This window comes from Empidonax traillii, unplaced genomic scaffold (genome assembly GCF_003031625.1).
Source record: "Empidonax traillii isolate 1590-97213 ecotype Southwest subspecies unplaced genomic scaffold, ASM303162v1 scaffold574:size890810, whole genome shotgun sequence".
Lineage (NCBI taxonomy): Eukaryota > Metazoa > Chordata > Aves > Passeriformes > Tyrannidae > Empidonax > Empidonax traillii.
In genome coordinates this window covers 456,626-473,248 of record NW_020955767.1, presented here as the reverse complement: position 1 = coordinate 473,248, position 16,623 = coordinate 456,626, and the positions used below count along the sequence as shown (strand labels likewise).

At 40.6% G+C, this 16,623-nt stretch overlaps 2 protein-coding genes across 3 annotated transcripts in view; one reads left to right on the top strand and one right to left on the bottom strand.

The window, feature by feature from the left end:
- The window catches only part of STN1 (STN1, CST complex subunit), a 40,482-nt gene extending 35,004 nt beyond the window's left edge, over window positions 1-5,478 (bottom strand). Inside the window, exon 1 of the mRNA XM_027898017.1 lies at window positions 5,381-5,478. The gene's annotated coding sequence lies outside the window, so the exon portion shown is untranslated. The remainder of the gene's footprint in view (window positions 1-5,380) is intronic.
- Window positions 5,479-5,781: 303 nt separating this feature from the next.
- SLK (STE20 like kinase) overlaps window positions 5,782-16,623 on the top strand; it is a 47,384-nt gene continuing 36,542 nt past the window's right edge. For both annotated transcript variants that reach the window (XM_027897995.1, XM_027897994.1), the window contains exon 1: window positions 5,782-6,426. In XM_027897995.1, coding sequence (XP_027753796.1) covers window positions 6,277-6,426 — 150 coding nt within the window. In that variant the 5' untranslated portion in view covers window positions 5,782-6,276. The remainder of the gene's footprint in view (window positions 6,427-16,623) is intronic.

The window sequence follows — 16,623 nt, the reverse complement described above, 5'->3', positions numbered from 1 at the left end:
CTTGAATGTCTTTGACCTGCTATGTTTCCAAGAAATATTCCTGTACTATTTGCTGAAATATCTGATCCTTATTCAAGATTTCAGTGTTTATATTATTGTTTTTTCTTCTGCCATTTAATATAAGATAAAGCTTATTCAATAAAACATCACAGGTTTACTGGGAAACATTCAGGTAATTTGGCAACTTTTATATTTGCTCTGTCGTCACTCCCAGAGGAGTTGCCTGACATGTAGAAAAGTGCACTCCAAGAGTTTGCTGGCAGTGATATCTCCATAGGTAGGAAGAAGAACTCTCATCACACATTTCTAGGACAACTCACCTCATACAGTTAAATACTGTCACAAAGATAAGTATCTAAAGTGGGGAAAGGTGAACTGCCCTCTGAAGTCACATTTCCCCACGGACTACTGGAAAAGCATGGCCAATTTAGAATAAACACACATTTTTCTGAAGCCAAAATTAGATCAATCCTATTCCTAAACACTTTGAACACTTTTTTTTTTTTTTTTTTTTTTTTACTGTAAACATCAATTAATACCCTTACATGCTGAAACTTCCAAATGCCACGTGTTTCTATGGCAATTCTTAGATTAACTGATTCTAAAAAAAAAAAGTGATCTTCCCCCTGTACTAGTGAGGCCACGCCTCCAGTGCTCTGTTCAGTTTTGGGCTCCTCACTCCAAGGATATTGAGGTGCTGGAGCAACTCCAGAGAGCACAGTGGAGCAGGTGAAGGGTCTAGACAATTAGTCCTACACGGAGCAGCTGAGGGAGTTGAGGGTGTTTAGTCTGGAGGAGGCTCAGGGGAGGCTTTAACAGTCTCTACAACTACCTCAAAGGAGGTTGTAGAGAGCTGAGGGTCGGCCTTTTCTCATGGACAACAGGACACAGTCTTAAGCTGCACCAGGTCACATTCAGGCTGGACATTAGGAAGAATTTCGTCGCTGAAGGAGTGGTTAAGCCTTGGAACAGGCTGCCCAGGGAGATGGTGGAGTCACCATCCCTGGAGGTGTTCAAGAAACAACTGAATGTGGCACTTGGAGTGCTGTGGTTTAGTTGACATGGTGGGGGCTCGGTCCAAGGTTGGACTCTCTGATCCCAGAAGTCTTTTCCAACATTAATGATTCTATACACAACAGTCTCCTCTCTCAAGGCTTCCAGAAAAGGGATAACAAGTTGATGCTCCTCAAAGGAAAACACAACCAGAGGCCAACTTCTTATATAATAGAGAAATAAAAACCTCTTTTAGCCCTCTTTTGTACTTCCCTCTTCCCCTTGCCATAAACATGGTTTATTAATTGATGATCCTGCTAGCTCCTCTGTACTTACCACCATAAATTAGGGCATTAGGACACAGGAGTCAGGTATGAAACAGAAAGTGCAGAGGGGTCACAGAAAAAAGACAAAAAGTCAAAAATCTGCCATGTACACAAAAAGGATGGAAATATCCTAGAGGGAAGAAAAATGGTATCTTTAAGGTTAATATACAAGGTTGAAAGCAACTGAAAACACTGGCAAAGTATCAGAACTTAATTCCATAAAATCCTGAAATCCAAGGAAAAAGAAGTCAGATTCAGAGGGAAGCAAGGCAGCATTTGGAAATAACTTCAGATACAGGCTGCATACATGGGGTCTTGGCAAAACCAAGAATACAAAAAGGAGGTTAAAAAGGAAGATGGTGACTTAACTAGAAGGATCTAGAAGTTGCAGTGGTGCTTAGAACTGAAATGATCCAATACAGCACAAAAATTTAACTTTGGGAACAGATCAGAAGGGAAGTGGTAGAGCCTATGAAAAAATGCTGCCACGTAACTGGAAAATACCAATAAAAACACCACATACATCAATTAAAGAAAACAGAAAGGCCAGTGTTGAGTGCCAAAGGTGACAGACAGATTAAGACGGATAAAATAAGAATTACACTTCAGATTTAACCACGAACAAGCCACCTGTGACCTTACAGCAGTTCAACAAACTCAATCATCTGAAAGAAGGCTGGAGATCAGTGAAAGCACGGATGGACAGAAAGTCAAATCAATATAAAAATATACCATTAAATATTTTGAAAGAACTGAGGACTGGATGCAGGGTTGCAGTGAAAGGGCAATATATGCTGAGAGGAACACATTTCAAATTAAATTTCTGAAGTGTTTACTTTCAATTAAAAAAAATGGAACAGTTCAAATGAAACGGAAGTGGAACCTGAACAGGGAGTTAGGAACAGTGGCAAGTGTGACTGAGGCAATGGGAAAGGATGGTGATATTAAGCAGCAGAAAGTATAGAGGTGACTTCTGAATCACAAAGACAAGAAAAAGATTGCCATAAAGAGTTACAGCTATTCTTAAGCCAATATATTTGATGCACAATCAGGATAGTTCTTTAACATCCTCATTTTAACATCTTCCAGTGACATGTAAGGGAAGCACTGAATTTGCAAAAAGCATTGCTTTAAATTCCTGAAGGAGAAATTTTCATATAACTCACTTTTACCTTTCTATCCTTACCATCTGGAAACATTTACAGTTGCTAAAAACTCCTGCTATCAGGAACAAAAAAAACCACACACACAAAAACCCAGGCTTCATGCAGCCTCCTCCATACCAGGAAGTCAAAGCAAATTGGGAAGGATTTGCTACTAGCACTTAACCTTCACCTTAGAGAGTTTATTTTTAGGATTGAGTGGCAAGCTGTAACTCCAGAATGAAAGAATAAGGGAAAAAAAACAAAACTGAGCCACAGTTCTCCATTTCAGTTATACTGGTTTTATCTTGAATTCTTAAAGTGTAAACAAACCAAAGAAAAAAGTTAAAAGCAAAACTTTATCACTAGATTATTTGCTCCTTTCTCGTGCCAGCCTTTCATCTTATATTTTTAATGCTATATTAATTAAAAGCTCCCTGGAACAGGAAGACTTCCTTTATAAAAGTCTAAAGCAACACATTTGCAGTACCTGCTAACATTTAGTCACTGGCAGGATGACATTACTGTCCCTGCTCTGCTCTGAAACTTTTATCACACACAAGTTCACAGCAAAATGACACATTGTAGAGATGCTGTGTGTGAACTACTGACAGTCCAACGTTCATTTATCAACAGAGCTGCGAAAGAACCAGGCCCTGCTATCCCATCCCATTGCTGCCAGCTCAGGTCACATATGGCTCACAAAGTTCTCTTTTAGTTTTGCATTTATTTCCAGTTCTTACAAACTCTGACATTCACACACACACCTCCCACCCCCCTCTGCCCTATGACACTAACCCTGAGACTGAAGAAAAGATAATCCTACCTAAATATAAGAAATTCATGCTATGGCTTTGGATTCCTTTTTTTCCCCATCCTCCAGCAATCAATCAGTTTAAATAAACCGATGGAAATCAGTCCCAAAGCACTTTTTATCCAAGGGAAAGATAAAAACAAAATATTCAATTAAAAATACTAATGAAAATTATTATCAAAGCCATCACTGTACTTTAACATCCAAAACAAAGCTATTATCCCACCTGACGGGGGTGGGGGGGAAGGGGCGGGGGAGAAGATTACACAGAAAAAAAGGAATTGAACTTTAAAAATTAAGGTTTCAGAAGCTAAATTGCTGCTGGTAACACTGAATAAATCTTACCAATCACTCTTTATTATTGTATTTAATCCAAATGATCTCCATGAAACTTGCAAATGAAGTTAAGAGGTGGAGCCAGCCAGGTAGATCACAGAAGAGAAAACAAAAGTTTGGATTGCAGTTGTTTCTTATTATTGCCCTCAAAAAAATAAACAGTTTTGGCTTTAGCATCCTCCTCAACAGTTTTGCATTTTGTGGCCAAGCTGTCAGCACAAAGGAACCACAAAGCCCAACATAACTTTTGAAAAACAAACGTTGATTATTACAAGAAATAACATTAGCAAGAGCACTTGAAAGACTCTCTGTTCATGTGGTGGTACAAACTTTATACAGCTTAAAGAAAAGGACTTGTAACAACGCTGTTGTTTGATTCACAAACTCCTGGTGTCAGGGGCCATCCCCCTGTTCAGGGTAGGACAATGCCTGGCACAGGGTGTTCCAGGACATTATAAATACTATTAGCACGACTAATTACTCAACATACATCACCAGCATATTCTTAGAATGCTTCTACCCCAGCAGCTTTCAGCTAAAAACCAGACATTGTTAACACACGATGCAAAGTTCAGTTCCAGGCTATTTCTGTGCCCTTTCTTCCTTCTGAAACACCTTTCTAACATTCATTACTACAGAAACCTGTACTATTAAAAAAATCCTTTTCTGAACTCCCTTTCTTGATTCAGCCCAGGACTTTCTACTCCTAAGAACTGCTTCTTTCAAGGAGACTATAAAGGCTGCAATATGAACCCCATCACGGGTACATCTCAATGCCTCATTATTCTTCTTCTTATTAAGTTTGCACATAGAGTACCCTCTGTAGATAGCTAACTATTGTCATGCTAATAAAGTGGTCTGAGGAGCGATGCACACCAGAGGCTGGATCTTTAGAAGCTCATCATGCAGCTTAAATTAAAGGCAGCCACAGGCACTCAGGTTCATACGAGGACAAGGCATTACACGATTTTCCCTCGGTGTTCGTCTCATTATCAAATCCCTCTCAGGTCTCTCAGCAACGCCTCAACTGCTGGATCGACTTCCTGCCTGTCACAGCCCAAACTTTTCTCCATGCCTGCTAATTGCCCTTTATCCAGGCAACGGGAACGCCTCACGCTTCCAAGTGAAGAGACACCACACACTTGGTGGCATACACACAACTATTAAAATACAGCTGTACTTCAGGGTGACGAAGGAATCACTTGTGGGAAGAGAAGGTTGCGAGATAAGGAAATGTAAGCCTGTCCCAGTGATTAAATAGGATATCAGACACCAAACGCGCAGCACATGAACATCACACCTGGCTATGATCGAACGCTGTAACAAGCCAGGGAGCAGGTCTAGGAACAGCACCGGCCCACAAACAAAATAAAGTCTTCCATCGTCGCTTTTTTTGCTGTCAACACGTTCCTCTGAGAGCCACGTCAGAGGCTTTCCCCCTCAACAGTGAACGTCATCCTCGGCCACAGGGCTGGGGAGACCCTCGCTGCCCGGGAAAGTGGAACAGCAAAGAGAGAGGCGGGGGGGGTCCTTCGGGACGAGTATACAGGATGAGGATACAGTCAGGATAAAGGGTGCCCTTGCCCCACGCCCCTACCGTAACAGTACACAGAGGACAAAAGGAAAAAAAACGATTTCTCCCTCCCACAGGCAAAAGCAGGAAGGTAGGAAGAAGGGTGGGACGAGCGCTCACCCCCGCCCCAGCACTACCCCTCTGCCCCGAGGGGCTGTGGGAGCTCCCCCTCCATCTTGTGCCCGACACCGACTTACCCGCCGGAAGCCTCGGCGCGCCCCTATTGGCTGGCGCCGCCGCCGCGGCGTCACGTGAGCAGGGAAAGCCCCGCCCCCTCCCTCCCTCCGCCTTTGCCGTGGACGCGCCGTTGGCGGGGCGGTGTGCGCGTGCTGCCGGTGCGGCGCGTGCGCACGCGCCGGAGGACGCGGAGGGAAGGGGGAGGGAGGGTGGTCGCGCGCTGTGGCGCGTGCGCCGGCGGCGGCCGCGTCGGGGCGGCGGGAGGGGCGCGAGGCGGTCCCGGGCGCGCGGGAGCGGGGGCGCGCGCAGGCGCCGGGCGGGGGCGGGGGCGGGGGCAGGGAGGGAGGGGGGGGAGGTGGAGGGGGCGGGGGCGCTGCCGGTGCCGCCCCGCAGGAAGCGGAGCCGCCCGGGCCCCGCGCCGCGAGAGCGCGGGAGAGACAGGCCGGCAGCGAGCCGCGTCGCTTCCCGCCCGCTGTCGCCGCCCCCGGGGACACCGCTCCGTGAGGAACAACCGGCCGCGAGTCGGCAGGGGAGCAGCGCCTGCCCCTCCCTACATCCGCCCCGTCCTGTGAGGCGGGACGTGACCGCTCCCTGCCCCCCCGTTCCCGGTCTCCGCCGCCACCCGTCCCGAGGAGGGAGCCTGGCACTTGTTGCCGCGATGGTGCCCGGCCCGGCCGAGTAGGAGCGCGGAGCCCCCCGGGGAGAGGAGCGCAGAGCAGCGGGCACCGAGCCGGCCCCGCCGGGCTCCGCAGGGTGTTGTCTGCCCGCCGCGCCCGGCGGTGACGGCGCTTCCCGAGCCGCTCCAGGACTCAGGTCTGGGCGCGGGGGTCGCTCCCGGCAGCGCCGCCCGGCCCGGAGGGTCCCGGCGGGACCAGGGGGCAGCGCCGCCCGCTCCATCCCCCGGCCCGAGCCAAAATGTCCTTCTTCAACTTTCGCAAGATCTTCAAGCTGGGCGGCGAGAAGAAGAAGAAACAATACGAGCACGTCAAGAGGGATTTGAACCCTGAGGAGTTCTGGGAAATCATCGGGGAGCTGGGAGATGGTGCTTTCGGTAAAGTGTTCAAGGTAAGGGCGGGCGGCGCGGGTCGCTGGTGTGGCTCATAGCTGGGAAATGACTCGGAGCAGTGGTGCTGCCTTTCAGCGCTGCCTCGGGCTCCCTGTCTGTCAGCCCCGGCACCTCGGGATACCTGCTGGGAGCGGCGAGTTTGGGACAACTTGGGGCGGGGAACGCCCGGTGCCCCCCCGGGAGCGGCGGTGGCAGAGCGGGGCATCCCGGCGCCGCTTGTCCACTGAGCCTCGCGAAACTAAAGATAGAAAAGACCTATTAGGTCATTGTCCCGCCTTCTGCTCCACCCTGCCCGCTGCTGAATCGCTCGCTTCCCCGGTATTTTGGGGTTTTTTCTGGGACGTGCTCAGTGTGGCTTCTGACCTCACTATATTTTCTTGGTGTGAGGTGCGTGTTTGTTTTGGCTTTTTTTCCCCTAAGTTTTTGTACTTAAAGAAGCCACTGAACAGTAAAATTGACTCCTTTGCCTCGTGCGTAGTGTATAGAGCCAAGTTCTCGCCGCTTAATGGGCATTCCCCCATCTTGCTCCATGTGGAGTTGAATTAAATAGTTGTGTTATCTTGGCTTTCACTGTGTGGCAGAATTCCTCTGTTGGATCTCCTAACTTCTCTCAGTTGTTTGCTCTTTAAATCTTTAAGTGTACTGGTACAAGTAGTGTTTTGAAGGATGCTTACCTAGAATTTATCAAGCCAAGTGGAGTACAATGGCACAGATACAACCCTGCTAGTGTTTGACAAGACTGAAGCTTTCAGACAACTCTTCAGCTACTTTTCCTCCTTCCTGAAGGGCGTTAATGCTCCGCATTTGACTTAGGGATAGTGTGAAAAAACATCATGGAGGGATAAACGTGAGAGAATTGGGAACTGACATGAACTGAGACTCTGAAGCGGGTTCTTGAGACTAGAAAAAAATAGCATGAGAAAGAATAACATTTACAGTGTTTCTGAGAGCTAATTCGGTCAAGAAACGTTTATATTTATAGTACTGTATTTGAGAGTTTATGAAATCGGGATACTCACGAAGCATGTGCTATTTTGGGTACTCTATTGTACTGTGGTGTCACCTGTTTGTAAATCTGAGCAGAAGTGCCACAGTCAGTTCAGAATGTTAGGTGGGGTCATTTCACCCAAGGAATTCGTGTTAATGTTCTATTTTAGGAGCATCTGGTTTATTTAGATATTCGTGTATTACATAGTCTAGGTGGTGCTTCTCATGTCACTTTGGAATATTAGAGATTTTTTTTTTTATTAAAATGACTGTGAATATGTCTGAAGTTAATCTAGAATAAAGTTTGCTGGCTATAAAAACAAAACGTCTTTAATGGCATTTGCAGAGTATTAAAGTTTCTCTTTGAGCTTCATAGTGGAGTTTTGATTCCCATTTTGTGAATATATGCCTCAGAGATACAATGCTAAGTGTGTTCTCCTCCCCCCACGTGCATTTCCCCTCCTATCCTCAAACCTCATGTTTATTTGTAGGCATGTCTGTATTAGCAATAGTACTACGAGAGGAAGATGTCTGAGCAAGACAGCTGTAAATTTTGCATTTCAATGTACTTTGTACACAAACAGGAGAAGGTTATTTCACGGTCAGAAATAAGTCTCAAAGTAAAGAATCACATCCAAATGGAAAAGAGAGTTAACTCTTGAAATTGGATTTTTCGAAATTAAAGCGTGTTTTAAAAATTGTAGTAGTCAGAATTGCACATGCGTTTATACCGTTGAACTCAGAAGTTGAGAGAATTAACAGGCACTAGTGTTCCTGGAAAAAAAGTCCCTTTTAGAAAAGAAATCTGTTACTGCTTGAGTTCAGCAGCTTTCATTTTGTTTTCATCTAGTTTGAGAAGGAGGATTACACACAGATACTGATTGCACTTGTATTCCTGCATCTGAGTGTGCTTGGCAAGCAACTGTAAAGCAAAGGTGTGTTAGATTGTTCTTTCCTGGATATGCACATCAAATGAGAAACTGCAGGAATAGTCTTTCAATTCCTTCTCAAATTTTGCATTCAAGACTATAAGCTGGAACAAAGCTCTCAAATGAGTGAAGACTTTGTCTTTGGATAATGCAAGTGTGGGCGGTTGGGACTTTTTGTTTATTTACAAAAAAATCCCTCACTATCCCAGTGTCAGTTACATTTGCCAAAACTACATTTGCCTTTGTTTAAGATCCTAGGATCTCTGTGTGACAAGGTTTTGGCAGATATTTGTTGAAAGGCAGTTGCCAGATAAGTAAGGCTATGTATACTTTGGATTTCTAATAAAAAGTAGGTTAGATTGGTTCCATGCCATGATTTCCCATAGAGGAGTATGAGCTTTAGTTGTGTAACTGATCTTCTGGATAAAGTATCAAATATTTAAATAAAAGTTCAAAAGCAACTCCGAAATGATTGACAGTACTGGAAACCCTCACTGATTAATTTATTTTAAATTTTAAAATCATTTCTTAAAATGCTGTCTAGTGATAATTAGTTTTCTGTAGAGAAGTCTTAAGGGTATTGAAAACTTGGGATTCGTTCCCCTTCTTCCCAATCAACTACAAGGATCTTGCTTATTTTTTTAATACTTTAGCCAAATTGCTAGAAGAGCTTATTTCCTTTGAAGCTGTTTGTTGTAGCGTTCTAAGGCTTTTTGAGTTCTGTCAATTCATACATTTGTATTCACTAACTTCTAAGTAATGTTTAGACATACTCTGAGTGTTTCAACTGCTGCTGCAAGTCTCTTGTGATCAGAGGAGCTCTGTAATTGCAGACTACTGATGGCAAAGGTTTATGGCTCTATAGGACTTTTCATTCTGGCCCTTTTTCAGCCTCTTCAAAGAGGCCACTTTAGACTGTTTTCTTTTTGCTCTTGGCTAATGAATAATGGTGTAGTTTTCTGTCCTTTTTCAATTTATAGACCCTTGCAGTACTTAAATGTCAGGTGATGGCCCTTGTGAAGAGAATTTCGAGGTTGCTGATGGAATTTTTTTTCCAATCTTTTATTTGCCTTTCATGAATTATTTAGAATTACTGAATGGATTGCTAGAGTTCTGACAGACACTGAGAAGCGTAGTATTAGCACTGGAGTCTGATTTCAACTTTGAAGTTTGGCAGCTAGACACAAACTACTATCTTAAAAAACCAAACCAAAAACCAAAAGATGGAACAGTTTGAAACTGCTCTTGATTTGATCAGATTAAGTGTCCTCAAAAAACTTCGTCTCTTGCTGTAATTGTAAAGAGTTTGCTTTAGAAATTAGTTATTATATCATGTAGCTGTATTGTGTGTTATAGTTCCCTATTGTGTCCAATATCGGTTCTGTGCACACTGTAAACATTGCTTTAAGGTATATCACTGTAGTTGTTAACAACTCTCATCAGCTTTAGGCTGCTCTCTAAATTCTCAGAAGTTCATGTCTAGATGATGTGAAAACAGACCTTTAAAATGCCTGACTTGAACTGTGGCTCTTCCTTGCTGAAGTTCCTGATGGAGACTCTTTATCATACAGATGTACACAATTAATGAAAATGCAAATATCTTCTTAAGTAAACCTTCTGAATTAGATAAAGGACTAGGACTATATTTCAGTAAAATTTGCCAGCCTTTTTGGTGTTAAGAACATGTTACACTGATGTTTAGTTGGTGTCATCTCTGAGCCCTTCACTAGAGGATACTCCTCCAAGAAATTACCAGACTTTTGGCCATCATTATGATTATTATGAGTACCATCTCTACAAATATATTAATTTTAAATTTTCTATGGGAACAGGTTTTATAGAGATATAATATATGTGACAGTATACCATATATGATACAGGGGATATAATTATTTATATGGTATGTGTATATATATTTTAATAGAAAGTGATAAATTATTATTAGAGAATCCTTTGGACTTGTCTGATTTTGAGTTTCATTCATGCTTCTTTGTTTGAATTGGAATATTCTACCCATTTATAGTATTCCATTTATTACCTCGACTCTAAAATGTTGAAAGCATTGTGTATATAATATTCTCATAGGAATTTGGAAAACGAAATATTTGTAATTCATCTGAAGTTACTAGGACAAGTTTTCTAATTGAGCAATGAACTGGTGCTTGGTTAGAAAATCTGTTTTCTCTTTAGGTTTCAGAGAAAGAAGGTTGTGGATGCTGATAACCATAATCATGGTGAACAGCATTACCCTAATGCATTATCTTTTGAAAATTGTTACTACATTAAGCATTCATAGATACTTACATTGGCAGTAATGGCCAATACAAACTCATCTCTGGCTGGTGACAGTGGACTTCTGACACAGTGTTTCTTAAAGTCCAACAAAATAATGATGGTGCTTCATTTAGGTTAAGCATTTGTATCTACATTTGAAACAATCTTATCTCTAATGTACCTATATAAAGATACGGGATAGCTTGTTTTTGCCTTAATGTCTTCTACAGAAGGTAGAAACACATAGAATTTATAAGTAGTGATTTAGTAAAACTGGGCCAGTTATATCATTTAATGATTATATGTTCTTAACTCCTTTTAATGTTAAAATGCGAAGTGACTTAGGAGTACTGTGGCTGCTTAGAAGTACTTTTTTGTGTATCACTAACATCACTGCTTATTTTCTAGTCATAGAAAATGCATCAGTTAGTCTGACCTGAAAACAAAGTAAGGACAGAGCGGGAAGGATTTATTTTTCCTAGTTTCTCTGGCCTTATAGTACATCCTTCTAAATTCCTGCAGTTGGATATTGCAATTTGAAGTTACTTGAATGTTAGTAATGTATCATGCTGCTTCCTAGGGTGAATAGCTTTTACATTTTTAACTTTAGGACTCACAGAAATAGATTTTAACCACTTACTTAATATCTAAGCTTGGAGCACAAATAGGCTGGTTTTTTTCTACGCTTTACCATTTGATTTATGTGGTGTCATTAGTTCCACTAACTCTTCAGAAGAATTTGTTAGAGCTGTTGGAGCTTGGCAAACATTCCTGCATAAATGATACAGTTCCCTGTGAAAGATGCTGCCTGAGTTTGTCTGAAGTCCTGTATGTTTGGTATGAATGGATCAGTAGCGCAGAACTGTTGGCAATTTTGATTAAAATTGTTTGCTATACTAAATATGTTTTCTTGTAATCAATTTTTCATTCATAATTGACTATATAAGTTGACCTCTCATTAAACTGGAGCAGTTGCCCTCAGGAGATCTGTATTAATAATATTCACTTAAGTGCAGTGGTGCTTTGTTTAGCTATAGAGGCATTAGTAGATAGAGGAGATATGATAGTCGATTTACTCTCAAGAGAATAATGTATAAGGTGCTAATATTAAATTTTAAATATTTAGTCCAAGTAAAACGAACTAAAACTTTACCTAAAGTTTGCATAGAACAGCGAGCTTTGTAAGAGTAGCCTGAGTACTTTAGGGCTGATGTGTATTGTCTAGGTGAAAAAAGATGCATGACAGTTCATAGAAGACAAAGGATTTTAATCTTGCTGGTCAGTTTGGTAAGTTGCTCTACAATGTTATCTTTATTTTCACACTCTTGCAGTTTTAGCCTGATTAGAAGATACCAGATAAGGAAAAGGCAGTATCAGTGTTTTAAACCCTGGGATACGTGTGGAGGGTAACGCTTTGCAGAGTTCTTTACGCTTCTAGTCACTCCAGCTAAGGTTTCTGAGGAAACTGTTGTGCAAGAAAGTCATCTATAAATTGTAAACAGAGATAAATTTCTTCTTTTAAATGGCTACTTGTAGAAGGCAGTGTCTCCTTTCCATTTTGTCTGTAGCAAGGAAATATTGGAAAGAAGCATAACACGTGTGTGTCTCACTTTTTGGACATATTTACATCTCTTGGCTTAAAATCAACATCACAATACTTAACTTATGAGTAATGTGTTGTCTGTCTCTTGCATTTGGAATTAAAACTGCAGGCAAGTTTGGGGAGGATAAATATAGAATGCTTATGATCAGTCCTTGGTAAGCCAGTCATCTTTTCCAAGGTGTGAACATAGTTACATAAACTATTTAGATCTCCAAGTACATAGGAAATCATCATTTGATTTTATTTATGTTTATGAAAGTTCCCTTTGTTTTTTTTTCATGTCATCTGATATATCATATTTTTTGTTTGGACTGTGGTTTCTTGGCTGGAGAGTAAAAACTTGGATTTCAGGCATAAGCTAGATGTGGCTGTTTAAAGTCAAATAGATGACAGAGTGAAGCTTCTTGAAGCTGTTCTAACTTGGTGGAGTAATTCTTTATATCTGAAGTCACGTGCAGTCTATTTAATTAAATAATTCTGATATAGGAGCTAACAAAAAAATCTCAAGGCACTATTTTGTTTTGGATTTTGTTTTGTGGTGGTTTTGTGGGTTCTGTTGTTTTGTTTGGGGTTTTTATTTTAGGGTTTTGAAGGCTGTGTGGTAAACCTTTTGAGTTTAATCTTTGGCAGGGAAGTATTCCTACAGTACTACAATCCTCCAAGTAGTAATAGATTCTGTTGTTGCAGAACAGTAGTTCAAAAGTTTCTTTTGGTGGAGACTCAAATTCCAGCTTTGACCACCCCATAAACAATATTGAAGCAATAATTTGTTGGGTTTGTATTTGCAAATGCCACAATCCCAATCCCTAGTTTGGGATTTTTCCTTTTTTTTTCTTTTTGCCTTTTGTTTAAATTGAATGCAGTTATGAATTCCATGTTTCGTGGGCCATGACCCATGTTTTGAGAATCTCATAAGATTGTAAACATCATTCTCCTTCAATGACAGTTGCGTCTGTTTGAAAGAGGAATTAAATCCTGTAATTAAATCCTCTGATTTGAGATCTTAAATACATTCCTCGAGACCCTGGTGGCTGAAGCGCCATTTATAAATATTTTTTCGGTCTTCGTTTCTTTGTGCTCCCTCAATAACCTTTAATTATCTTCAGATTATGCACAGAGTTGACATTCATAGTGTCTCACCTCTTTTGCCTATTGTCTTGTTTTACAGTAGCAGCCACATTACTCAAATACAATGCTTGTGCTATCTTTTCTTTCGATGCTGTTTGGATTGTTCCAGTTTTTCATGTTTAGTGATGGAAAAGCCATGAAATTGACAGTTAGAAAACAAAGCAGACTGAATTAATAGCACAGAAAGCAGACTGAGTTAATAGTACAGAGTAAAAAAATTTAATGGTGTTTTATAATTTTTCTCCACGAGCGCATAAAATACATATTTTCACCCCCAATTCATTTTTAATGACTTTATAACATGATTACAGTATGGAATGCTTGAAAGAAATTTCAACTGTCAGATATGTTTCAAATATGTCAAGTGGGAACACATTTTTTCCACTCAAAAATGGGAAAGAATTTTTTTAGAGAGAAAGAAGACCCAGTACTTGCGGAATATGTTTTTACAATGTCAGGCAATAAAAATTATATTCAATAAAAGCTAGGAAACTACCTCAAACTACCCTGTAATGGAATTCATACTTCAAAAAAAAAAAAAAATTAAGGCTTTACTGTAAATGTTAATTTTCCACTGGCATTTCAAATTTTCTGTTGAATATGCTCCATATTCATGATACAACCAACCAAAATACATGCAGCAGCAGATTTACCCAAAGCAAAAAATAATCACAATAAAACAGTAATGTAAGATTCTTTGTATAATTAAGTCACCTACTTAAAATACTGTATTTGATTTTTAGGAAGACATAAAGTTTCTTGAAGGAATTCTAATTGTATGTAAAAGCAAGTGACAATATTAAAGTTATAGATTTTCCTTGGTTTTTTTTTTTTTTATTTTACTCTTTTGGATTGAGACAGGCTTTCAGTATTCTGTGGGACTGCATGTTTATACCAGAGAGAGGTTAATGTAAAGCAGCTAAGCATGAGTGGTGATTTGGAAGCTAAGAAAAAGAAACAAAGTATTTCCCCTTTACGTGTCCATGTTTATATTTTTGAGCCATTTTCTATTTAGGTAATTACCTGTAGCCTAGAGCAAGAAATTGCTCATGCATAGATTCATGCTTGGATCAAGCTCCACACAAAATGTAGCTTGAAGAATGTTCTGTTTACCTGAAGCATGCTCTTCAATGATATGATTTTTAAATTTTAGTGAATTATCTATGGATAAGAATATGAAGAAGTGAAAAGTAGCCAAATTAATTTGATTAGCATTTAAAATATGCTCAATCTGTCCTTACTATGGAGGACTAAATGATTGTTACTGTAAAGTGTCAGTCTTAAAAATTAGTCTCTTGATTGTTTCAGAAAATCTGAAACTGAAGGAGTAAATAAACTTTATTTTCAGAAAAAATTGTTCTGAGGCTGCATTAATACAGTTCTTCAAAATGAGTGAGTGAACGGAGTGAAGTTTTTTGGGGTAACCATTGCTCTAGAACTGAAGTTGTGTCTACATTAGAATTGGTTTACTTGGTAAGGAAGCAGTGGTGAATCTCCATCCTAAGGCAGAGTCATATTTTAATCCATCTAACTTGATAATGAGCTGGGAGAAGACTGTCCCTGTTCTTTCTTCATGTCTTTGTGAATAACATTTTAGATCTGAGATTTTTTTTGTGTAAGGACGACTTTAAAGAACTGGGGGTTTTTCTCTAGAAATGCCTAATCATAGCCATGATTCAGAAACAGCGTTCTGAGGGAAGTTATTGTAACTTTGTAAATGATAACATAATAACTTGGCAAGATTTTTTGTGTTGGGTTTTATTCTTTTTTTATCCTGTAGTTAATGGTTCTCCTAAAACACATTCATGCTGTAAGCCCAAAGCTTTTCTCTAACACAGGTCTAGATTTCACTTTATTTAAGATAACTTGTATTTCTAAGCAGTGTTTTACCATGAAAAGAGATAATACTTTTGTAGTCAAAAGGCAGTGAAACCTTAATGGAGAAATGTTAATTGACTGCCTCAGCAAAAATTAGAATGTTGCAGTAAACTCTCTTCTCTTTCACAGCCATTGTCTCAATCAGGATTTATTCCATTCATATGCTGCCTTTCTTTATTTTGTAAAGTTCAGTCATGTTCCTGCCCCACCTTCAGCTTTTCCTGTTTTAATTGAAGAGGCCCAACCTTTTTAGTCTGCTTTTTATAAGACAACTGCTTGACCCTTTAATAATTTTAATTGTCCCTCCCATTCTCTCACTTGCTCAGCTTCTGTGGATGCCACAAATCTTTCAGTTCACCATTCAGGCCAACTGTTCTGTGTTTCGTTGCTGGATAGTCATGGGTCAGAACTACAGCACTGTGCAGCTACATTGCACCATGAACTGTGATTATCACTGGAAAATACAATTGGAAGGGGTTGTACAGGGATTATCCTCAAAAAAAATCATCCCATTAATTTGGTGAAATGGGTACTTTCAGAGTTAAGCCAAGCTTTTTTACTCTTTCACCGTTTCCAGCTAGTTTTGGCTAGTAGTGGAGATGTACTAACCGAGTTTATGAGTAACCTGTCTGCTATTTTTCCTCTCTCCATGGTGGCAAGTCTGAAAGCTTAAAAATCTCCATTTAAACAAGAGTAGTGTCAAGTGTTTCCTACTGGTGTACCTGGAAATGTCAACTTTGCTTTTGGCTGGAGCAAGAATTTTAAGCTGTGTCTCAGTAGCAAACACAGATGTTCTGGTCGGTTTAATAACCCAGTAAGTTGTCAATTTTGCCTGTTACCCTTAAATAAAAACAAACTAAAAGCCCACACCTGCCCCTAGCATTTAAAAGTGAAATATAAAAATGAACTAGTGTACTGACTTGTTACCTCACCTGTTTCTATGTGTATTGATGCTGTTTTGGGACCTCACCTTTGAGCCAGAGCAATATGAAAAAAGTTCTTTTGAATCTGGGAAAAGCACTAAAACAGTGTGGAGCTGTGATATTAACTGAAGGCCAACAACACACCTTCTCAAAGTGGTGCATTTTAATAGCTTTAGTAAGTACAGAAGTGGCTTTGGAAGGATGAGTGTTGGGGTCTTCACTGTGACTGTTTTCCACAACAGTTTCCAAAGATGTGAATCAATGCAGCCAGAATTCTGGCAGTGCACTCTCATTCCCACCTCCTTCCTTGTGACAAGCTTGGTTCTTGCCAACCTCATGTTGATCTGGTTCAAGGAACTAAGCCACACAAAAGCTGATTGTACATGTAATCTTCTTGGCTACCCAGACCGGCTCACGAGAGGGCCAGACAAGCAACACTGCTAATGTAGAGGAAAACTGACAGGACAGTGTCAG